This window comes from Cinclus cinclus, chromosome 2, assembly GCF_963662255.1.
Source record: "Cinclus cinclus chromosome 2, bCinCin1.1, whole genome shotgun sequence".
Lineage (NCBI taxonomy): Eukaryota > Metazoa > Chordata > Aves > Passeriformes > Cinclidae > Cinclus > Cinclus cinclus.
In genome coordinates this window covers 93,272,711-93,297,718 of record NC_085047.1, presented here as the reverse complement: position 1 = coordinate 93,297,718, position 25,008 = coordinate 93,272,711, and the positions used below count along the sequence as shown (strand labels likewise).

The 25,008-nt window shown below is 38.4% G+C and overlaps 1 protein-coding gene across 1 annotated transcript in view; it reads right to left on the bottom strand.

The window, feature by feature from the left end:
- Nucleotides 1–22,410, bottom strand: part of ANKRD10 (ankyrin repeat domain 10) — a 38,075-nt gene extending 15,665 nt beyond the window's left edge. The window contains exons 1-3 of the mRNA XM_062487994.1: nucleotides 22,210–22,410; nucleotides 16,537–16,689; nucleotides 7,791–7,882 (exon numbers count right to left, since the gene is read on the bottom strand). Coding sequence (XP_062343978.1) covers nucleotides 7,791–7,882; nucleotides 16,537–16,689; nucleotides 22,210–22,410 — 446 coding nt within the window. The remainder of the gene's footprint in view (nucleotides 1–7,790; nucleotides 7,883–16,536; nucleotides 16,690–22,209) is intronic.
- Between the last annotated feature and the right edge of the window lie 2,598 nt (nucleotides 22,411–25,008).

Here is a 25,008-nt window from a genome sequence, read left to right as displayed (position 1 = left end):
CGGTCAACTCATGGCTTCAATTACTTTAAATTTAGTAGGCTGTATCTCAAAAGAATTAGTAGCTATTCCTATACAAAAATTAGCAGATACAAGGATTAAAACAAAACAAAAGAAGAAAGAGAAAAAAAAAAAAGATCAGAACACTAAAAAGCCCACAGTGAGAAAAACTGTTTCCTATATAAACAGTAGTACACTAGTCTAAAATTTCTAAAGCAAAATTATTTTCAAATACTAAACTTTAAGTGTTTTAACCCTTTGGTGTCCAAATACATAAGTTATAAAATTGTTTCATACTTTTTATTTTTTTTTCCAGATACCAAGAGAAAAATAATCTTAACTAAACAGATGTGCTTCACTGCTGGGGTAGCTATACAAACTCATGCTAGAATTACACACCGGGCATCTACAAAAGCACAACTTGGTGCCAAGTTTTTATTTCACAACAAAGCATTTGGCAGCTGAAATTATTTTACACTCTTTAGTGGGAGAGTTCCTGTGAGCATGTCCAAAATCATCCAACAAGAGTAACATACTGGACAGAAGGATTCTGCTTTGTGAAGCCACAGGCAAATCAAAGTTCAGTATGAATTATGCACCTATAATTAGCTCCTAGATACTTCAACTCCTGACTGAGCAAACATTGGCAGAAGAAAGAATTCATTAACCACTGTAGGCAATGCTGCAATTATCACAAACATCACCATCAGGGTTTTTTGTTCTATCTGTAATTCCCGTTTATATGCTTTACTAAAGACCTCATACACTTCATTTTCGGTACCTTTTGTACAATATATTCACATTTCCGAATAAACCCTTCCCTGAACAATATAGGCCTGACGTGGTCTGGAACCAGCAACAGTATTTTTAAATTCATATTTCATTATTTAAGAAGTGATTTCTAAAACAATTTACAAAGGGAAGGTACAAAAGACTATGGTAACTCTTGAAACAACAGTGACTGCAATACAGCATAACAGAAAAGACATTTCCTACTAAAATGAAAGTATTTCCTAGATCACTAGAGTGAAATTAAATTCCAAAGAAGCATCTTTATAGTACCACAGCCACTTTAAACACAAAGAGAATGTAAGAGTTCCTTAGACAACCTTATGACAATGAGAATTATCATTGCTGTTGCTTTCATGTTTCTATAAACAGAGCAAGAATTACAAATAAAGTCACTAACAATGAAGAAAGTGTAATGGAAAACTATAGAGGACAGGTTCAGAGCAAACTGACTTCAAAAGATAAAACCCTGCAACACAGATTTCTACCAAGATGACTCTAGTAGCAAATAAAATGACATTATTTCTCCTCAACATAGCAACTCAAACCCAAAGATAACTTAGAATTACAGAAATGAAGGAAGCAAGCTACTCTCAAACGTGCCAAACTTGAAAGAAAGTTCAAGCTGTTCAGCACAAAAAGCATGGACAGTGGAAGTTTGGAAATAAAACTGAAGTAAAGAGGTAAATTAATGTTATGGTATTTCTGTGCCCAAAACAGGGAAAAATCAAGAATTCAAGGACTATAGGTAGTAGATGGTTTCATTATTTTCCCATAATAAGGACACTATCCAACTACACTTTTTTCTTTTTTCCCTTTTGGTGTCAAAAATAACTTGAGGTGTTTACTCAAGCAGACATAAAATCTTTAGGATTAAGGAACTGCTGAAGTGCCTAAAACCAGTTAAAATGAGTTTCATAAAAAACTTAGATTTCCCTGTTTTAAGAAAATTTATCACATATGAGCCAATCAAGCAAAACAGAATGAAGCCAAAGAGTAGTGTTTTCCCTAAGTCATAATTACAAAAGGTCTTCCATGGTTTGTTAAGCCTCCACGCCATGAGATACATCTTGTAATCAGTAGTACATGACAGACATTAGAAAACTTTTCTGACCAACCTGAATATGTTCTGGGCCACACCACAACTACCTCCTGGATTTGTGTTTTGTTTTTTTGTTTTTTTTCTTCTTTCTGGGTGGAGGCAGTATTTGTTCTTGTTTTTGTTTGGTTGGGTTTTTTTGTCCAGGCTGCTAGGTGCTACTTGGTCTATGAACAACCTAACTGTAAAGACACAAACCAGATCAGCAAACAAAACCCAAATCAAGACAGAAGGCTAGAACAGACGTTGCTATAAACAATCCTCTCATCATGTATCTAATCAAAAACTACTGCCAGATCAAGCACAGCACCCCTACAGATCACTACCACTGACATCTGGACTAACCATCAGAACAAGACTACTATATTTGGGATAAAAATTGTTTCTTCCACTGTATTTAAGTCCGCTAACACTTTGGTTTCTCCACTTGACTCAACTGTACCCAGGTTTCTGTAGCCAGAGGAGCAACAGAATGGCTTATCTTGGCAGAAAAAAAACCCAAATCTATTTTAAGAGAAACTGCATATGTTAATGTGAACATTAGTGCAATATCTTATGCGAAGGTAGATCAATCCCAACAAAAAACTCTTAACATTCCTGTCAGAAACCTAAGCTATCCGCATATAAAAGTTTCGATATTCTTGACCCAGCTCTCTTGGACTGAAGAAAATTCAAGAAACGAGTGCTATAAAGTTTCTCAGTAATGAATAAGCTAACCTATCAAGCTCCCATGTATCTAGTGAATTTCCTCTTTACGTTTCAGAAAGGTCATAAGTATCATTGCTATAATGATGGATATTACTTTACTCATAAAAAGCACAACCTCTTATATTCTACGCTGTTTTGTAACTGATGTCAGTAATCACCATTATTCCACCCCCTCTAAGAATAATCTGCATTCCAACTGAACAGGAATTCAGTGGTATGAGCTTGCCTCAGCTTCCTGCAATTATTAGGAATGTCAGTAACTCTGAAAACTACATTCTTCAAGACTGGTTTACTCTAAGACTAAGCTTCTCTCATTTTTTTATCAGTTACCCACACATATGCATTGCGCTTTGGTATTTCCAAATCTTTCCTTCAGCCTAAATCCAAATTACTGCTGTACTTCATAATCACAAGCTCCTACAAACCATCTCAAGCACTGCTACAACCAAAACCGGAAACCAAACATGAAAAGAAATCACCAAGTTCTTCTTGGAGTTTTTTTTCAAGGGGAATTAGTGTTTCACCACTGAAATGCACATGCCACTTCAAATTTGCCTTTCCAAAAGGATTTATATAAAATGGGAAAGACAGAATAAATTCCAACACATGTATCCTCTACACTAAAAAATGGTCACTACAAGAATACTACAGTAATGGCCCTTAAAATGCTTGTTACATACAATTAAACAAGAACTGCTATATATTTTTCCTTAATTATACAGCAATGTCTACTAATGCAACAACAGCAATTAATCCAGCAGTTTAACTAGTATCTAGAGGCAATTAGGCAATCAAATTTATAAAAAGAATGTGTATGAAGGGGTCTGAGTTTGGAAAGTACCAAACAGATTATACAAGCACTCATACATCAAGTAACAGATAAGAACCTCTCTGCTGAAAAAGCACCTAAGTCCAAATGATCAGTAAGATCCTGAAGCATTACTCTCAAGATGAGGTTAATTTAATGACTGTAGGAAAACAGGATGTTGGTTCTTCTACACTGAATCCATGCTGTAATACAACTTCTGAAGTAAAGAGGTGACATGGTTGTGGCACTTCACAAGTATGTCAACACCAGAAATGGATGGCAGTTCAGTATTAGAAGTTTGTTTGTAAAGTTAGCTAGGCAAGAAAAACAAGCTCATACTAAAAAGCTGCTAGGACCACCTAAGATTTTAAGAAATCAAGAAGCTATCTATTAACTTGAACAGATTTCTGAACCATGAGACCCTTCAAGAGAACAGGCTTCCCCTCCAGACTGAAAAGGAACTGAGGGTTGGCATCACAAAGGAATGGCTGACTTCTGTGTTGTCATGAAAATGACACTACGCTTCTGTCTCTTCACTAGAGGTGACTGGTTTTCAGTAAGTCAAGAAATCTCAAAAGTATGAAATGAGAAGAATAAAAGATGAGATATCACAAGAGTGGTCACGTGAAACAGAAATACAAGAATTTCAAAGGACTAATCCGGCAGCACTAAAAAAATCACTGCAGACAGATTCCTGTTTGGAGGATGGAGAGCAGTTATGAAGAAGAAAGCAATATTAATATTGCCTTTTTAAACAATGCAATGCAGCTGGTGATACACAAATTTGAAAAGAAGAAATAAAATAAGTCCCTATCAAAGAATGAGAATAAAGGTCTTGCTGAAAAATTTACTATCAGCAATAGGATATTTCTGGCATTGAATTTACACACTCAGATGAATGCCAGATAGCTTTAACAAGAAAGTGGCTGAAGTGTCTGCCTAAACCACGTCAACATCACAGTATTAACCTGTTATCTGGTGGAAACAGATGTACTGGTTTATTTATCCCAGCCCTTCTACTCAAACCTTGAGACCACAGAGTATATTAAACTAGAATGGAAATTATCTCTTTGGGGGGGGGTCTCATAATATTCCACCATGGAATACAACCCAAATTTACCCAAACCTGACTATTTCTGCCAGGCAAATAAAAAGCTTTTCTACAATACTATTCAAATTATCATGATCGATAAAACCCTTAAAGCAAGCAAGAACTTGTGTTCAGCTGGATGGGTGCATACTAAGCCACATCCTATACCACAAGTTACACCTCTCTATCCCAGGATAATACAGTGTATGAAGCTTCCATCTTGGCTCTAAATCAAGACACGAAGGAATACACAACTGCTTAAGTGACAGCTGCAGAATTTTTATTCAGAAATAAGTAGACACAATGCACAAGTGCACGACATGCAAATGGACATGAGACAAGTCAGAATAATCAACGCTTGGATCTGCTGCTTCTTTCTGATTCAATGGTGTCCTGTGTTTACAGCTAAATTTTTTATTTTTATACATGCTGTGATACAATCTGTATAACTACATTAAAACACAGCATTTACATAAGAGTGAAAAACAGCAAAACAAAACATGGCACCAAGAAGGCTTTTCCTCCATAAAGAGCTGTGGACACTTGTCTGTCACAATAAATAATACACAATTAACCATACATAAATTGCATCAATATGCCTTGTAGTGAAAATCCAGCAGTAATTATGGATACTTTAAAAGGTACTATCCACATTAAAAAGTCAGTTACACAGCAAACCTTTTCACTCATATGAGGACATTGTGACCACCTGCTTCCCCCTCTTCAAGGGTCCATGAATACCATAGTTAGTGGAGCAACCATTTTTATGGCTGTAGGACATACTGTGCACAGAATATGCTTCAGCTAAAATGAGAAGGTAAATACCACAAAAAAATCAAAATATTTTCACTAGGGTACAATTATTATTTTTTAATATTATTAAAAATTTACACAGGAATAGAGACCCAAATTCTCTCTCATCAATTAGGAAAACAATGCAACAGCTTAACGAGATTTATAGACTGCAACATCCTGTCTTTCTCTGTAAAAGCAATACACTAACAAACCTCATATACAGTAAACTAGAAAAATTCAAGTGAGGCTATTTTATTAAAACTAAAATTCTTACTTGTATCCTTAACTTGACTATTATCAATATTTTTTGTCTTCCAATGTAACCAAAGAAGGGAATAAAGTAGAAATGTGGTAAACACTGATAACAAGATTTCTCTAGTCTAAGTTATTTAATTTTAACAGCAGTCTCCCAATAATCACTCATTAACAAAAAATACATTTCTTGCAATATTGCATTACTGGCTACAGTGTTTGTGTAACAATGAAATCTTAGCATCCCTGTTCTGCTTGCTGTAAAAAAACTAGGGATGATGGCATTCTGGACATATACTGTAAGTATAATGTAAAAGTAGTATTTAACTATTTGCAGTCCCAAGGGGTATTTAATTCATCCTTATGAAACTAGACTTCAATACTGCTAACTATAGTAAGAAATTAAAGACAAAACAAAACCAAAACTGATTAGAAGATCTAATCCCAGTAAAAATAAAAAGCACTTAATTCATCATCAGTACAGATGAGCAGTTTCATTCTAATTACTGCTTAGTTCTGTACTTCATAAATTTCTTGCCTTAGTCTTACACAGTCAATCATCATTTCAGTTTAATAATATATACAAATTAAAACTTGAATATATGACTAAAATCCCTCTCCTGTTCTTCTACTGAAGCCATAAAATAAAGGAGCCAAAACTTTCAGGGCATCTACATTTTCAAGTTTTTACAAAAACGAGGAAATCTACATAGCCATTAATTGAGGCCAGCTTTCAAAACCAGATGACCCAAAATTAATCAGTGTCAAAAGCATATACATGGATTTGGCCTAATTTAACATACTGAACTTGGAAACTGGATTCTAAGGAATAAAATCCTCACTGCTACCAGAAAATAGCTAACTCCCTCAGGTGACAGGGCTGATTGCTTATCCTTCAAATGATTAAACTTGGGTTGCTCCACAAGTCTTTTGCAGTTGCATCCCTGATTTTACCAGTCCCATTATAGGATCCAATGTTTAATTACCTATAAAACCTGTGACAAGTCTACTGAAACACTGATGGAATTCAAAGTTAGAAAACTGAGAATTCAAATTATTTCCTGTTCACTAAAACTCCTAGAAACCTAGGCTGCTTCTGCTGCAAATAGCTTTGATCAAAGACAGGTATCACCCATTTCACTTTGTTTCACGTTTCCACAACTTCTCTTTTGCTTGGCTACTTTGTAAAAACCACAAGATTACATACTAATTGATGATGATAATTAAGGTTTGCTCAATTCCACAGTAAATTTAATTCCAAGTTTATCTTAAAAATATCCAAAAGTGAGTGAAAACTTGAAAATTATACATTTAAGACTGATTTAATGTGCTTGCCAATAACTGAGACAGCTTATTTCGTTGTTCTATTAAGAAATCTCTTCATACAAAGCAATTAGTTCACTACTATTAACTTAAAAAGTAATATATTTCCTGAATACTCTATGACACCACTACACAAGTTAAATTTTATGGTAGATTTAGCAAGATAGCATTACAAAAACAGTAAGATGGAAACCAAAGGGTAAAACAAGAAATTAACTACATGATTCTTATTTCACTTACAACTTCAAAATTTCATAGTGCAGGTTAAAACACAGTAACTAGTTACCATTTAAGATAATAAAGCTAATTCTAATTAAAACAAATTGCTAAAGTATTGGTATTATTTATAAGCCAGAGCTTATACTCAACATTTCTAGGTGAAAACTGCATCCATTTTGTCCATGTTGTAAGTTGCAAAAGTTTGTGAGCTTTTCTGAGTGTTTTTGCAGTACATAAACCTTTAAAGAAAAAAGTTAACAGGGCAAATACACAATACACTAATAAACAGTAATAAACTAATGGGGAAGTGTATGAATTGCTGTTTTGCACATAACGTTGCTTTTGCACTGTTTTCTATACTTATTCACCAGTGCAAGGTGTAGATTTCTTGTAAAAAATAACTACGTGCTGAATAAAGTGTACAGTTTGGGGTCATCTGACAGAAGCACAATAAATATTTTACTGTATCAGATGTATGTGCAACACTAATGTAGCACAATGATATCATTTAAGGAAAATGAACTTTATTACTAGACATGCAAAATATCTTAGGCTTCATTACAGTTGAACATGTCTAGTTGTCATTATTATTTTGATCATGTGTCTCCTGTTTCGACCCTTCTTTCTGAAATTAGTATCTATGTTCACCAACCTAAGTTAGTCAGCTACACACAGAACAATCAACAACAACAAAAAAATACCTCACTTACTCTATTTGCGCACCATGAGCCACAAGGGCACTTATGGAATCCATACTACCAGACCGTGCTGCTTTATGAATAGGAGTTTCACCAACATAATCCTGTAAAGACAAACTACATTTTGTCAAGCATAATATCTCTAAAAATTAAAATACTATTATTACATTATTCACTTTATTTAAGATAGCAGATACATAAAAACAGCATTTATTATTAGCTAGCAAATACATCAGGTGCTTTATCATTACTTTGAAGTCTGCAGTTATCTCTTGTGTACATTAGACTTCTAGCAAGAAGCAATGCTAAGGGCATTTAACTCCCAAGACAAGCCTTATCCAACAGCTCAGCAATCAGCAGACTCATATTCAGCAAAACTGGTTAACCCTCCCAGTAAACAGCACATAACACTTTATTTTAACACCTTCACTTCTGGGCACTTTTGTTTCCCGATACACTGGACTGCGCAAGTCCTTTTGAACTCGGGAGCAGCAAGGCTGAGTCTGTGGGACTGTGCTGCCTTCAGATCTTTCTGACACACTACCTCAGTCCTTGAGTGTTGCACCACCAGCAATCAGCAGGAAAAGAGCACACATGCAGAGCTCTACTGTAATGGATGTATGTCCAGTACTCATAGGACAGGCCGGATCCCTCCCAACACATACACATTGATTCACATCCTATATACTTTTCTGATTTTCTTCATCAATTTGTATTCCACTGTTATTAACCAGCACATCCAATCATTTAATTCTTTTGTATAATGTGAAGAGATACTGAGGGTAGAGTATTGCTTTTCAGGGAACTCCTCCCCCTTAATTGTGTCACACGTAACAGGGAGGATTTACAACAATTTTAAAAATCCAAGCAAGAAGCAGGTAAATTCATGCATCATGATCTACAGGCTGCAAAGGAAATTCAGTAGTTGCAATTAAACATCAGTTTTGAGAACCACGGAGAAGAATCCACAATGAAACACTGCCTTGGAGTAGCAAGTAAATGTTGTTCCTGGCTTGCTAATGTGACTAAGCCTCAGCATTTCCACAGTGTAGCAAGGGTTTCGATATTCCCCCCCTTTTTTTTTTCTTCCCACTTTTCTTTGTATCCAAACTTTTGACAGACTTCACTAGTCTGTTCCAGATATTAAACATATTCTAACTATATGTGCCCAGTTTAGCTCCCTGTTCCTTTTATTAAATTATCAACACTAGCTATTAAAGTAACACAGCTACTTTACTGATTCACCGGTGTTTACACACAACAGTGTACGTCTAACTCCACTGTACTGGTTGCATTTTAGCTCTGCTTGAAACGTGAATATATGCAAAATATGATCATACTACCCAGAAGCTACTAAGTGTCTTAAATTTTCTGCCAAGCTTTTGAGAAATTCAATCCTACCTTTTAGACCATGTAAGTATAACTTGAAAATGAATTTTGTATTATGAGGTATGCATTCTCAATTTTCTACTTGACTGTTTTATTTCATGGTGAAATATCTTTATAACAAGCTACAAATTCACTGAGGGTAAACCAGCTTACCAGTGCTTAAAGACATATATTCAGCCAAACAGTGAACTACCTAACACACCCAGCAGGGAACAATAGTGGCAGCAGAGTTTATTTTCTTATAAACGAAGGAAAATTGTTGAGGCTGACAAAGTTTGGACACAGAAAAGAGCAGCAAATGCCTTAGAGATTAGAAGAGAGCTATACAACCCTTCTTCCAAAATGGATGTCTGCAGCTGATGGATAGAAGACTGCTTTCCAATGAAGTTTATGCTATTTTTCCTATTTATAATATCCCCTGAAGTAACAGGATGAGAGACAAGTTTAAGACAGGATACAATTTTTTAAACTATCATACATGGAAATTTATCTGACACTAATTTATCCATTTAAAAAATTTCTTGGTGTAATACATTTTCCAATCATAGAAGCTGTCTTCGATTCATCATTCTGTTACAGCTTCCTCCCCTCCCCCCTTCATTAAAGTGGTGGAAGTACAGAAAGTTAAGTGATTTGCCTATTTTAGTCAGCATTAGTATCCACAAGTCCAACCCTAAGTTAAAAAATGATCACTCAATATGAAGTTCAGTTCAGGATTAGTTGGCCATGCATATGACAGAGGTAACAAAATCTCCCCTAGCCCCATAGACCTAGCACACTGCCCACAGTAAGATCTACAGAACTGAATTATGACATTGCTGTGGGGAAACACAAAAAGTATGAGAGACCTTTGCAAAAGGACTCTCCAGCAAGAATGAGCTAAGCTTAAAGCAACTACCACTTCATCACCCAACAGCACTAAGATTAGTATTTCAGAAGAGAATAGATGTCTTAAGAAGGGCTGCTTTCAATCACTGGCCCAGAAAACCATGTGTCTAAAGCTAAGGAATTTAAAAACTACAGAATAGAGAGATTTAGCTTTTTATAGCATTTCTTTTAATTCCAGAACGCAGATTTCAGTCATCACTACTATTATGTTGCTTTGAAATTCTCTTAAGTGGCCAAATATATTTGCACTGAAACACTTTCCTAGCTCTCCTCAGAAATTCTCCCTAGACTGTAAACTAGATTAAATGGAAAATATATATGTATATATCCCACTGAAAGATGGCTTTTTAAATTCTCTTATTTTTCAATGCATCCAAAACCATGCATACAGAAGAAAACAGAAGTACTCTGTATGTGTCTCAGAACAGTTCTGTTTTGATTCAACAACTGGAATGAATGTGACCAAACAGGAAAACAAAGTAACAGTTTTTTCCAAGAAGTTTCCCAGAGCAGTTCAGAGCCTAATCTGTCAGCACATTCATATGTCTAAGACACTTCTTCCTTATCTCTTTTCAGTTATGTGGAGTAAAAGAGGCTACTGTATATGGAGAAGCTCTAAAATCCCTGATTATTTCTGATAACACCTCATAATCCTTTGAATTGGTCATATTCCCCATCTCTGCTTGAGTCTACCACAATTACTTTTGTAATAATATTTCAGGAAGCAAAGCATCAATGAGTTGTACTGGCCTTTCAAAATTAGAACAGAACTTGTCCCTCTGTTGCAACACTGCACCAACAGCCTAAACTGGTCTCACATTCTAAAGGATGCATTATAAATAAATGAGCAGAAACTTAAGTTTCATTAATTTAGCATTCAAGATAAAACATCTGATTGGTTCTGTGGCTACTAATATTTTGTGTACAGTGCTCTTAAAGAAATGGCAAAAAACTCAGGAAGCATCAGAGACATTTAGTTTTTGCAACTCACTGCTGAATGCCTTCCTCCTCCTTGGAAAGGACACCTACCCTTTCACATAGACAAGGGCATTTTTCTCTAGCTTGGGGTCATGATTAGACTACCTTTGACTTCTATTTCATTTTACTGAATAAACATCTAGCTTCCTTCCTTACTCTCTTTTTACTTATGTGGCTGAAGAATCTTTTGCTGTTTTTGGCTTTAATCAGTAAATCTATGCTTGATTCATCAGTTTCCATTTCCTCAATATGCAGTTTAACCTCAAAAGACATTTCCTCTACTGATTAAATAATTTTCTCAAACTCGCTTCCCAGGCCTCTTTCATATATGGGTATTTTTTCAATTCAGTCTAAAGCCATTTTTTACTCCGTTTTTCCTCCTTCTGTCTTTTTGGGACCAAAATTCTGTTGGCCTGAGGATGGTCCAGTTGAATTCAGAGCACATTTCCTATTTTGTCCTCCAAATTCAAAGTCCCTGGATATGATTAAATTGATTTCACTCACTGGTACCTTGACACTTCTTCCACTTATAAAAAACAAAACAAAAACAACCACAAAAAAACCAAAACAAAAACAACCACAAAAAAAAAAAAAAAAAACAAAACAAAAACAACCACAAAAAAAAACCAAAACAAAAACAACCACAAAAAAAAACAAAACAAAAACCACAAAAAAAAAACAAAACAAAAACCACAAAAAAAAAACAAAACAAAAACCACAAAAAACAAAACAAAACAAAAACCACAAAAAAAAACAAAACAAAAACCACAAAAAAAACAAAACAAAAACAACCACAAAAAAAAACAAAACAAAAACAACCACAAAAAAAAACAAAATAAAAACATACAAACAAAAAAACCCACAAAAAATCCAAAAAAACACCAAAAAAACCCAAAAGAATACCCCCAAAACCAAAACAAGCCACCCAACCAAAACCAACTTAGTTGCAGGAATTTATTTTTAAAATAAAAGGCTCCTACACACATTCATTTACACTGAAAGCTTTCAACTATGTATATTGATTTGGATTGGATAGAGTTAAATTTTCTTCATAGTACCTGGTAAGATGTCTTGGATCTGTGACCACCAGTTTTTTTTAGTACACAAATGTTCTAGCTAGGAGTGGGCTAGGACATAGCATAGCTGGGACCACTGACCCAAACGAACCAGAGAATTACCCCACACCATATGACATCACACTCAGCAAGTAGAACTGGGGCTGTCATTGCTCCAGCACTGGCTGGGCATCAGTCAGGTAGTAGTAAGCTACAAAGATTTTTGGGCTGTGCTGTGAGATTTAAAAAAATGTTTTATCACTTGATTTTCTTGGATTTCTTTTTATGTTTCCTTTTTTACCTGTTAACCTGTCTTTATTTCAACCCATGAGCTCTCAAACTTCCCTTCTGAGTCTCCCCCTCACCTCAGGGGGTGGAGGGAACAAGGAAGCAGCTGTGGGGTGCTTAAGTATCCACTGGGGTAAAACCTCAACACTATGCAAGCACTTCTAAAATACTTTTAGTAGTGATATCTAAGACACAAAAGCCCTTACATTGGTAAGAAACACAAACTAACTCCATTCCTTAACTCAACTGACTGGAATTTAAATGAACTATCAGATGATCACACCTCCAAACACTACTAATTTCTTACACTTCTTAGAACCAGTATCCTAGCCTTTCTGAAGCTAGGAAGTAGAAAATAAAGAACACTGAGTACTTTTCCTCCTTTGCTAAAAAGGCCTTTGAGTGCAAATTAGAAATGATGGAATATTTTTATCTGTACTTAAACCCAATTTTCTTTAAAATAAAAATTGTACTATGCCAAAAGAATGTTTTCTTCCTCCCCACCAAGGGTATCAGCCTACTTAGAGTTCTTGCTTCTATGGGAAGCCTAACCCTCCTAAACTTATCTGCCATCACTGTCATGTGATGATAACTGACTGCATGAATAGTAAGTTGCATCCCCTGTAAGAGTGTGGTATTTCTTTACCCTTCTCTTTATGACAGGCCACACAACAGCTTTTTTGGCCAATCAACAAAGGCAATGTACAACAGAAATGTTTAATAGGCTGAGGCTAGAGGGAAAAATACGTTTAAATAAAGTTAATGGTTTTCTAAATCAGAAAGTACTAATTATCTGATGTTAATATGTACAACAGACCAGAATCAATCTGTGTTGTGACAAGGATAAAACAAAAAAATCCTCAGGAAAAGTAGCAGGATAATTGCTTTGCACTGTTACAGTGAACTAGAGCAGGCAGGCAGCCAAATGCAGGTCCCGAGTCACATCACTAAGAACTATTAGCAGGCACATCCCACAGAGGGGAAAAAAAAAAAAAAAAAAAGAAAAAACAAAGAAAAATCAGAAACAGTAGGACATTCTCTTAGATCCACTGCTGGCTAGAAGCAGACCGACCGTTGCTTGGCACTTCAGCTTTCCTCCTGTGCATTTTTATATGGTGATCCTGGGGGTAGAGAACTGCCTGCTGATGAGAGACAGAGTGATTCTAGCCAGCACGTACAGTTATATAAAAGTGCGCTGGGCATCCCAGGATTTACTCACAGAATTTATTTGGGGAGCAAAGTACAGTTGGGACAAGGAGTTTTCAGCATTTGTCCTTCATTGCTGCTGCCTGAGAAGTGTCCTGGGCAGTTATCACCAGCAATGAGGTAAGACATTTCTAAGTTTTCCTAAACTTCAGGGCAGGCAGCATGAGCTACAATACAATACCTCAGGGCAGATATGAGAAAACATGCATGCAAATTCTACTGAGTACCAGAGGTTTAACAGTAAAACTGAGAGACTCAGGTGGATTCCTTTTCAGAAGCTATCCTTTTCTTTTTCCAGAAGTGAAGGGTTAGTCTGTAGCCAATGACCAGAAGTCAGTTTGGAAGGAAAAGTTTACTAGTTTAAAGATCAAGCATTCCCAGATCTTTCTCAGCATGTGTTTTGTATCCAGTGTCCATGAACACTTGTCCTCACACAAGCATTAGCCAGTGACTATGTCTGTTTGGAGTACAGCATCAGTCAGCGAGCTGGAAGGAATAAACAAAATACACATCAGGAAATAGTGCTCCAAAAGCTCTAAAGTGTGGGTGGGAGCCCTAAATGATCACCTAAAAGTGCTTGCAAGTTAAATAAGGAACTGAGATAATTTCAGGAGTTCAAATCAAACAATAGTAGAATTTGACTGCAATTCAATAAACAGCTGAGGGAACTGGGGACAGCAAAACATGCACTGTGTTTTACATAGCCATGTATGAAACATTCCAACCATCTGTGGGATAAGTTTTCTGCTTTAGTTATCACCAAGGCTCTCTGCCTAGCTTTCAGTGCTTGTGCATGTGAAAACAATGTGACTGACAAGCTGCATCCTATGAACTTAGAAAACATTTTTGTTTCTACTATCATTTTAATTACCCAGAGGTATCTTATTTTATCACTGAACTGAGTCTAAAATACCTCTAGTCATATGCTCAATTAGTATTTTGTGGGGGCAAAAAGTAGTTACTACATAGTTACTACATTCAACTGTAACTTGAGCCTACCATTAAGGACACACAAGGCACCCACAGTGTCAGCTCTCAGTACCCATCTCTCTTGTGTCTGTGGTCTGTCACTGCCTAAGTCTGCCCTGAAGTCTATAGGATTCTATCATCACTATCTGAAAACTTGACTGTGTGGAGAATCATTTATCCTGGCAACAAGCCATCAACATACAGACTCCCGAGTCACTGGCTTGCCTTAGTAACTTCTTTAAACTGGAATGAGTCTCCAGGCCATTTTTATCTGCATATTATACTGCCTTCTGCTTTCTTTTAGTCATCTGCATGCTGCCCTTAGCCCATGGAGAGCTCCCTCCACACTCTTCTCCTCTTCTTCTGGGAGCTAGCTGCTACTTTCTTCTTTGCTACAACCTCACTCACTGTACATGATTTTTTTTCCCCCTCATCATGTTCCAGGACATCAAGCTTGTTCTTCAACTCCATTTCAACCTCACTGGTCAGTTCTTCTCTTTATCCTCATAGCTGGAAACTTTCATTCTTCTCATTCATTCACTTTCATTCATTCTTCTCTTCTCATTTAGCAGTTATTTGTATATCTTTATTCTGTGCATGCCATGTTTCCTCTCTAATCACCATTTCTTTACATTCTTACCTGGTCTCCAGATGTATTTATAGTTCTTGCATTTTCTCTTCTGAAGATTCTACCACTATGCAGCAATAACTTATTGCATAAGTTACTTTTGTCAGGTATCAAGGAGAAGATGCGATCTATAGCCTCTGCATCCAGCCACCTTCATTGTTTCTACATTTCTCCTGGTGTCTCACAGCTGTTCTCAATGCACCAGACTTCTTTTCTGAAAACTCAACACAAACTTCCCCATTTCTTATTTTTGCACAGCTTAAAAAAAAAAAAGAACCAAACTCTAGAAATGCAAATGTTTAAGTTCTTCAGCAGACTTAGCTTAATTCTACTGCATATAAAAGGCAGTCTGGCCCTTAAATATTTTAAGAAAAGTAATGATGCAAGATTTAACAGGCCAGACATTTTATGGATGCTGCACTATACCACAGCTTTTAACAACAGCATATGCTGTAGTATTAATTACTCTCATAGAATATTATTAAAAATGCTTCTGATTACCATTAGAAAGGATGTTATGTATGCCCAGCAAACATAACAGATTCATTCAGTACTTCAAACATTTTCTTAAAAAACATGATAGTTTTTACATGTTGATTCTGTTACTGTACCAGAGTACAACAGCCCTTTGCAGGAATTTTTCTATATTAATGCACTCTCTGCTACCAAATAATTACATACTCACATAAAACTAATGAAAATTGTGGCAAAAAAACCAAAAGAAATTTTTAAAATCACCCATTCATTCTTTGTTAGTAAAGTACATGTTTCTGATATATTTTCAGAAAGCTACTAGAAAAGCTTTAGAACTAAAAAAAAAAAAAAAAAAATAAACCAAAAAAAAAAAAAAAAAAAAAAAAAAAAAACATAAAACCAGATGCACATTAAAATAAATCAAGGCAGCCCTTACTAGTTAGATGTATGAGTAAATCATGAAGCACCACAAAGGTCTCATGGGTCTGTAGGCAATGGTAAATTTTTCAATTCTTAGCATATTTAGTAAGTATTATGTTCCTCACTATTTTTTTTTCTTGATCCTACAGCAGCACTACAATATCAGAGTATTTGCTAATGCTGCCAATACCAAGGCAACACTACCATTTTGTTCAAGAAGCAGCAAGATGACAACTCCTAAAACAAATATCCTCCAAACCTCTAGAGGCTTAAAGGTCATTTATTAGTCCTATCTCTACTGAAATGTAAAATGTCTATGACTGATCATTAAGTCATTTGACTTCAGCTTATGTCAAAAATAAATTACCCCTATGTTAATGTAAAGATCATACATGTCATAAAAAGGGAACAAGACACTTCTTGCAAAACTATCTGCATAGGTGAAATACACATTAATCCGTACCTGTTTGTTTATGTTGGCCCCCACTTGAATCAACCAATTCAGGCACTGTGGATGTCCTCCAAAAGCAGCAATGTGGGCTGGTGTTTGAGCAAAACGTGTTGTACTGGCATTTACAGAAGCTCCAGCTCTTACTAACTGCATTAGGCACTCCAGCTTTAAAGACATGAGGGAAAAAAACCCAAAAATGTTACACAGATGTGCTATGACAATAAGCATGTGCTAAATGAATACATTATAGTATTTGCCAAAACAAAAGTGTTGTTAGGAAATACATAGATGCTGGACTTGTACTCTCAGGAGAGTTTAGAGAAAGATATGTCAGGAAAAAAAAAAAAGATTTTTCATTTCTTTAATTGTATTCCTGAAGTGACAGAAGATTAGTCAAGAAAGCTAATACTTAATATACAATATGTTAAATCTATACAAGGAATAAATTAATTCCACCATTTTCTTGTCATTTCATATAAGAAACTGTTGAAAACAAAACAGTCTGCATGTTTGTGGCACCACAAAGATAAAAGCCTTTTTTGTTTTAAAAAATTTTAGTATTCTCTCAAACTATAAGCTTTCCTTTTTTCCTAACATACTAACCAGAAGTGTCAGATAACCAGATACTATTTTTAAAGGTTCATAACTTCTCATTTGTAGAAACTAGGCAAACCACAAGTTGAACGACCTCAACTTTCAAAAATAGTCAAAACAACACTTCTTTCCTGTTACACAGTAACATTGTCTTGTTGATAGGAAAAGGAACTCACCACGCTGAAATAAACAGTTTAGTCTAGGCATCCATTTACTGTGGGTAGAAGACCAATACCACTGCACACAAATGCAACAGCAAAACAGAGACCCTTACACTGGCTCAGGCATTGGTTCATATCATATCAAACAAATCTGTGGGTGTCTCAGTGTATCACAACTAAAGAAAACATCAGCCACACCACAGCTGTGGAATAGTCTGTCCATAAAGAAACAATTAAAAACCTGAAAGCAGGCTGGCAGCTTGACTCAGAAGTATCAACATCAGGATTATAACACTGCTCTCTGTTGCTCTATGTCAGCTTTTCTTTCTCCCTCTCTCAACCTGTAAATTCCTGACCTTGCTGAATTACACACGACATAAAAGTACCAACCTCTGTAAAGAAGTATTCCATATTAGTTTTGCAAATAGTTTGTGAACTTCATTTGTTTCCTTCCCTCATATAATTCAAACAAGCCATATCCTCTGGAATATACAGAAGTAATTTCTTTGGACCGTTAATGGAGTTAAGGCTGAACACAGTTTACCATGAACTGCATGAAGTAAGGCCGAAAAACTTGAATATTGCATACTAATGAATCTAGCTCCATAAACATCAACATTGCCAAAGTACCTTTCAAAAGAAAACAAGCATTTTTGTTGGAAAAAAAAAAATCACCTCCAATAACTGGTGCAAAAAAATTTATGACTCCAACACTAGACTACTGAATTACATTTTGTATGTGCCAATATAAGACTTTCCTTGATGTTCACATGTTAGCAGCCATAACATCGCAATCTTCAGCAATTATTAATTATTACACTGCAATTATTAACAAGTCATGTAATGGAAAACACCCCTCCAGCTACACCAAGAGGTTCATCTGTGGTAACTGAATGCAAAAATAAATTTCAGCCAGATTTTAGAGCAATAGACCTTATATACAGTTAATCTGAAAACACTACCAGACAAGCATTACAACTTTGGGAAAGAATAATATTTCCTGCACAGGCATGAGGCTGAAAGAACTCCTTAATTAGACAGGCATTACAGCCCATCAACTGAAAAGGGAAAAACACAAACTGATTCACCAGTACTTATCTGCATCCTGCACTGTTTAAATCTAAGATGGCCACACACCATGATTATCCATGCAACTTCATTTTTAAACATTGTTTTTTTTTTGTTTTTTTTTTTTGCATACTCTAACTTCGGAGTCATAGGGCTTTAACAATTAATAAAATATTTCATCCCATTAAAAGCTTGAGTATGGATCTTCTGTATCATGGCTGCCAGAAAAACCTGCTTCTTCCAACGTTATGGAAGAATGAGATAAATTACATCCATGAACAGGAAAAGCCAACATGACAAAAAATAATACCTCACTTGATCACTTATGCTTGATATCAGGACACACAAGTCCACTTTCATTAAATAACCTAAATTTAATAATTTAATATGGTGGATATTTTCCAACCTAAAACAGAGGTTAAATGGATCTAGTGAAGAAAGACAGGCCTCCACATAGTCCACAACACTGGCAAAACGCCAAGCAAGAGACAGGCATTTTTATCTCTACCACTTTTGTTCCAAAAGAAACAGAACATATTTACTACTATTTTGCTTCCTATAATGTAAACAGTCAAATGACAAAAAACAAAAGCAGAAGAGCACAAGCAAATAGATGTGCTCAGAGAAAATAAAAATTAAATTGCAAGTGATTAAAAGGAGAATTAAAGTTAATCCAACAGAAAGTGAATTAAAATTAAGACCAAAATATTTTTTTATGCAAGCCTGTATTTTCTACCTCTCTGGTAGCTTTTTTAGACTTTTAACACTTTTAAATGCTGACCCACCTTCTCAGAAATCTATGGAATACCAGTTTAATTTAGGACACTATATAATTAACTCCAATTAAAATACAGATACTCTAATGGGAATTAATTCACCTATCAACAGACAAGCACTTTTCTGCAGTCAGGGAATGCCCTGAATATACGAACTCCACCACAGGTACTCAACAAAGCAAGTCAATTTGCACTTGCTACTATCTCTAAAAGGAGATCCATGCTGTCATTAAATGCCCAGATAGTATAACTAGAAACACGAGCTGCAATATCCATCACCTCCAGTTGACTTTGCTGGCATTTTAAGTATTACCTGCAAGCTGTAGAAGTATGTTTTAGAGTAAGTTGTTCAAGAACTCTGTGTTTTCATTTATAATTGTAGAAGACCCCATTTTTACTGGTACTGGTATTACACCAGTATTCACCCCCTCCCGGGACATAAGCCACCTTCCCTCTTGCACATATTCATTTATATCCAATTTGACCACCGCTGCTACTTCCTTCCTGAAGAATACTTCATTCAAGATTGTTGCTCTACACAGCTTTACTGTAAAATTCTTCTGTACTGCCCTTTGATGCAGGGAGAGCCATCTTCCATGTTCAACCTGTGCCACAGGCAGAGGGAAAGAAAACTCTAAAGTTCACCAAACCTGGATTCCTGCTGTGTGCAGCCACACGTATATATGTATGAACTGGCTTAGATTCCATTGCTTACAAGTAGTTCCAGAAAATAACTAAATCAGTTTTGTCTTTTCAGCCTCCTGCAGAGCTGCAGTGAGAACTCATACATGTCTGGTGGACCATGTTACTAACTGGCCCTAGATCAGAGAGACATGAAGTTCTGTCATCACACAGTTTCTTCCAGGAAAAGAAAAAAACCCAAACAAGTGAAAATCCCACAAAACCTATAAAAACAAAGAAGTAAAGAGAAAGAGACCTGTTCAGTAACTGTTAATGAACACTTCACAAATTAGCATTTGAAAACTGTGGCACTTTGAGAAACAGAAGAATTTTCCATTTTGTTTTGATGAATGGGAATTTGGGGAAAAAAAAAAAGCGCCATAAATACAGACATTAAGACAGGCATCTGAGCAGCTCTTGTGCCACTGCTGGCAACACTGCTAACCGGTGAAAGGTATAAGTGTAACCATGCCACACAAACACAAACCCAGTCGGGTATGGGATTCAATTACACTACTGCAACTTTTTCAAAGTCTTGCGCAGTCTCCGGCTCTGAGAAAGGAACACAATTTGACTAGACTATAAGGTAGGTAGATAACTTCCATAAATTGCTGCCCAAATGTGATGGTTTTAAGGAAAAAACATACATAAAATTCCATAAAATCCATTTATAGCCTATGTTACCTTTGCAAGTCTCATTTCATCTCAGATTCCCCCCATATGCAACACCAGCACCCACCAAATTTTGCCCATACCCAAGAATGAATATAGCAAATACAAGCACAACATATTGCAGGCCGACTTGTTCCCTTTGTTTGCAGTTTCTGCGTGAGTCTCTTCAAGAGAAACTGGAATGCACACAAAAGCTCACTCAACCTAAGATGGCTAGCAGAAAGCTGAAGATGCTTAAAGGAAAAATCAAAACAACACGTACACTATCCAAAATCTATATCCAATAATCCAATAACCACTATCTTGCAAAAGCAAGGCTGCCAGAAGCTCACACTGAAAAGAAAGTCTTACAAGACAGAAAAAAAACAGAAGACTGTAAGGCCAATTAGTATCAATATTTTCTGCAGGCATACTTCATAAGGAAAATACAGGCACTCCACTTTTTTCAGAGTGCAGATAATTAGCTTGTTTCTGAAGAGATAGAAGGCTGTTCTACATTTTGGATTTTGTGGGCTTCGAGTTTTTTGTTTTGCTTTGTTTTAGGACTGAAAGAGTACTCAGCTAAAGCTTTTTCTAAAAGAAGCAACTACAAATAAGATCACATAACGTATAGAAACCATCTCCTAATGTCCTTTTATAAACCGTGACAACTGCCTAAGTACATCCATCTTTCTCCTCTGGCACACAACCAATAAGCAAATAGAAGTATATGGGAAATGGGAGGGAGAACAAGAACAAAAGCCCTTCGAATTCTGAACTCTGACAAATCAATGAGAAAAAAAACAAAACAGACCCCAACCCTCTAAGATGGAATTCTGCATACTCTGAGATACTTACTGCATCAGAAAGAGGAAAAGCATATACGAAAATCGAAAAATTAGAATACCATTCCTTCTAAGACGTGAAGTTAGCGTAGCTGCTTGTTTCGGTCTTTTCTGCAATGCAACGACGCCAATACAGAAAATTCTACACGTATGAGCCAACAGCAATTTATTTTTCCTATTGAAGGCAAAAGAGAAGCGCCTTACAGGCACAACAAGCACCTTCTGCCTCAACTCCTAACGAGGCGGTTGTCATAACACGGGCACCACAACACAACGGTCTCCAGGTGCGGAGCCTGAGCACGACACGGACCGCGACCAGAGCGCGCAGACAAAGCGCGGATCGCCCCGGGAGGGAAGGAGGGAGGGCCGGCAGGAAGGAGGATCAGCCGAGGGCGGGGAAGGGGTCGCGCCGCGGCGGTGCCTCCAGCCCGCAAGGCCGGCGTCCGCCGGGGCTGTCTGGAGGGGATCGGCTGCTCCTCGTCACCCGCTCCTGCGCCGGCGGCCCGGGCGCCGTTTGGCACCGCGAGCGCGAGGCCGCCGCTGTCACCCGGGGAAGCAGCGGGGAGGGAGAGGGGCGGCTGCCGCCGGCAGCGGGGGTGGGACGAGTGATGCCGAGACGGCAGGTGCCGCCAGCCCCGTGACCTGCGCCACCCACGCCTCGCTGACCACGGGGACAGGAACAGAGCCAAGCGCCACGGCTGTCCGCTCCCGTCCCGCCCGATTCCCTGAGGAGCGGCAGGCGGTGAGGGAAGGGGGGGCGGTGGCGCCTCCCGGCACAGCGCGCGCTAGGGTTAAAGATGGCGCCGCGTCGCGCGCGAGCGGGAATCGCGCCCTCCTTCCCCTTCTCCTTCTTCCCGTTCCCGTACCCACCCCCGCTCCCGCCGCCGGCTGCGCCCGGCCAGGCCCCACCTTGCCGAAGTGCGCGGCCCAGTGGATGGGCGTCCAGCCATAGAAGGAATCCTCGGCCGCCAGGTCGGAGCGGGGCGAGTTCTGGAGCAACGCGCACAGGGCGGGCAGGTCCCCGTCGCGGCAGGCGCGGTGCAGGGGGAAGCGCAGGGTCAGCAGCTCCTCGCTGGAGAAGCCCGCCTCGGGGCCGGCTCCCAGCGACATGGCGAGCGGGAGAGGGAATGGGAAAGAATGGGGGAGGGAGAAAGGGGGGAGGAGAAGAGAAGAAGGAGGGGAAAAAAAAAAAGAAAAAAAAAAAAAGAAAAAAAGGAGCGAGAAGGCGGGCACGCACTGCCCGGGCGGGAAGCAGCCGCGACTGCGGCTGGCGCGCGCGGCCCCGGCACAAAGGGAGCGGGGCGGGGCTGCGCGCGAGGCTCCGCCCCGGAAGGCGGGGCTACGCGGCCCTCAGGGAGCCCAGAGCGAGGCGAGAGGGGTGGTGCGCGAGGTGTCCCTTCCGTCCGTGCTCCTTCCTCCTCCCACTCCCCCTCCCTCCGTCTTTCCTTCGTCCCGACCTCCCTTCTCTCTCCCCCTTTCCCTCCCGCCACGCTCCCTTTCCTTCCCTCGCCCTTTCATCCTCTTTCTCCTCGTTCCCTCTTCCTCCCTCCCCCCCTTCTTCCTTCTCTCCCGCCTCGCCCTCCCTCCTTTTCCTCCTTTCCGCTCTCCCCTCTCCTCGCTCTGTGCCCGAATTTTCCGCTGTGGAGGCGGCCGAGCCGCTCTTTCCGCCGCCGCCCCGGGCCGGTGTGGGCGCTTCGTGCTCCCCCGGCGCCGCGGTGCCAGCGCCGGGCCGTGTGTCCCCGAGGAGAAATTGCCGAGCCGCGGGGCACCGGCTGCCGTGGTGTTCGCTCCCGTACACCACGGGCGTGCTGTCCGGCCAGCCTCAGCACTGGCAGGTCACCGTGGGTTTGTGCTGCTCAGTGGGCTGCAAACCAAAGGATAACCCTGTCAATGTCTGGTTAAAATGACAATGCCAGATTTTAAATTGCAGCCAGAAACCAGTCCTTGAGTAGCGGCTCCGCGGAATTTTTGAGAACTTCTGTTTGTTGCTCCTAATCGATTTCTGTCCAAAGTATTACTGAGTGGCACCGTACTTTTCTGACACCAGTAAAATTTAATTGATGATATTGAAGAGTACAATTGTTTACATTTAAGTGCACTCATCTGTCCCTGAAAATCATGGAATCACAGAAGCATACAACGGTTTTGGTTGTAAGGGATCGTCCAACCCCCTGCCATAGGCGGGAACACCTTCCCCTAGACAGGATTGCTCAGATCTCCATCCAACTTGGTCTTGAACACTCCCAGGGGCATCCACAGCTTCTCTAGGCGTCAAGGAGTATTCCTTTTTCAGAACAATTACTAAGCAATGCAAGCCAGAAATTATATTCTGAGGTAAAGAAGGTACAAATAAATTTTTGTTAAAAGTGTCAAGAGCCCCAGGCATTTAAAAAGCTTTTTTTATCAGGCTAGATTGATCACTAAGATACTGTGAAATACAATTTTTATCTTTCTTCCCAGAAATTGTGATTCTTCAGGCATTCCTCACATTTATTTGGCTTCTTTGCATTTTGGCATAGATAAAGCTGTGTGTGTACAGTATCCAGTGCTCAGAGATAAGGTTCCAGCATAAAGAAGAACACCTGGGCACAAAATGCCCCTCTGACACATGCATCCAATGGCAAGTATTCTTTGTGTACATATGTAAAATCTTAGGAAAGGAATTGGACAGTCAGCATATGGGGGATTTTTTTAGCCTTCAAGAAGGTGATTAAGGAATTCATTCATTGTGGAAAGGAACTCATAAGGAGTGGGTGTTTAGTTGGATTGTACTGCTCTCATGTAGAGAAGGTCCTTTCCAAAAAGCTGTAGCAACAGCAAACTGGAGATTCAGCTTCAGATTTTCCTTAAAATATCGCAGAGATGGCCTGAGCTAGAAACCGTGGGTTTAGGCTGTAAAAATCATAGCAAAATGAAACACCTTTTTTTTTGTGTTCTCGAAGTTTTGTTTTGATCTGCACAGTCAGGTAATAATATACAGCTCTCTGTATTTAGGACTAGAAGCACAAGTCTGGTATCAAGATATATAACTCTAAATTCATAAAAATAATAAAATTGAAATGTGGCGATATTTTTTATAGCTGTATGAAGTCAGAATATGAAGATGGAAGTCTTGCATTCAGAAACTTTTGTTTTAACCTTAGCTGTCTTTTTTATTTAAACTGTAAAGTCTTATTTAATTTTTTTTAATCTGCAAAATGGGAATAATAAAATCCTGTCCTGAGTGGTGGTAAGAAGTTTAATTAATGAAAGTGGTTTGAGGTAAATAACACTGTGATACGAATATACAGACAAGGCATTTCAACATGAGGCATTACTGCAGCTAATATTTGTATCCCCTATATGTTATTATATATTCACCAAAATAAAATATCGCTTCAGCTTCTAGTATCCTGCCAAGTTATAGATGTCAGAATAATGTGCGAAGGAGGATGGATTACAGATCAGCTCTTTTATAGATGGTGACGCTGAAGCCCTGGAAAGCTAAATGCTTTGGCCAGGGGAGGGAGTACTTTCAGCTAAAGCAACTTTCAGTTCAGTCCCTTATCCTTTGCCTTACAAAAACGTCCATTTTATGTTGGACCTGGCCTTTGTTTTCAAAAGCTCTGAAAGTTCATCATTCTATATGCACTTCTGATCCCGGGTTATGGGGATTTTTTTTCACATATACAGTTAGGCAGATGCATACACTTGTTCAGGGATTAAATA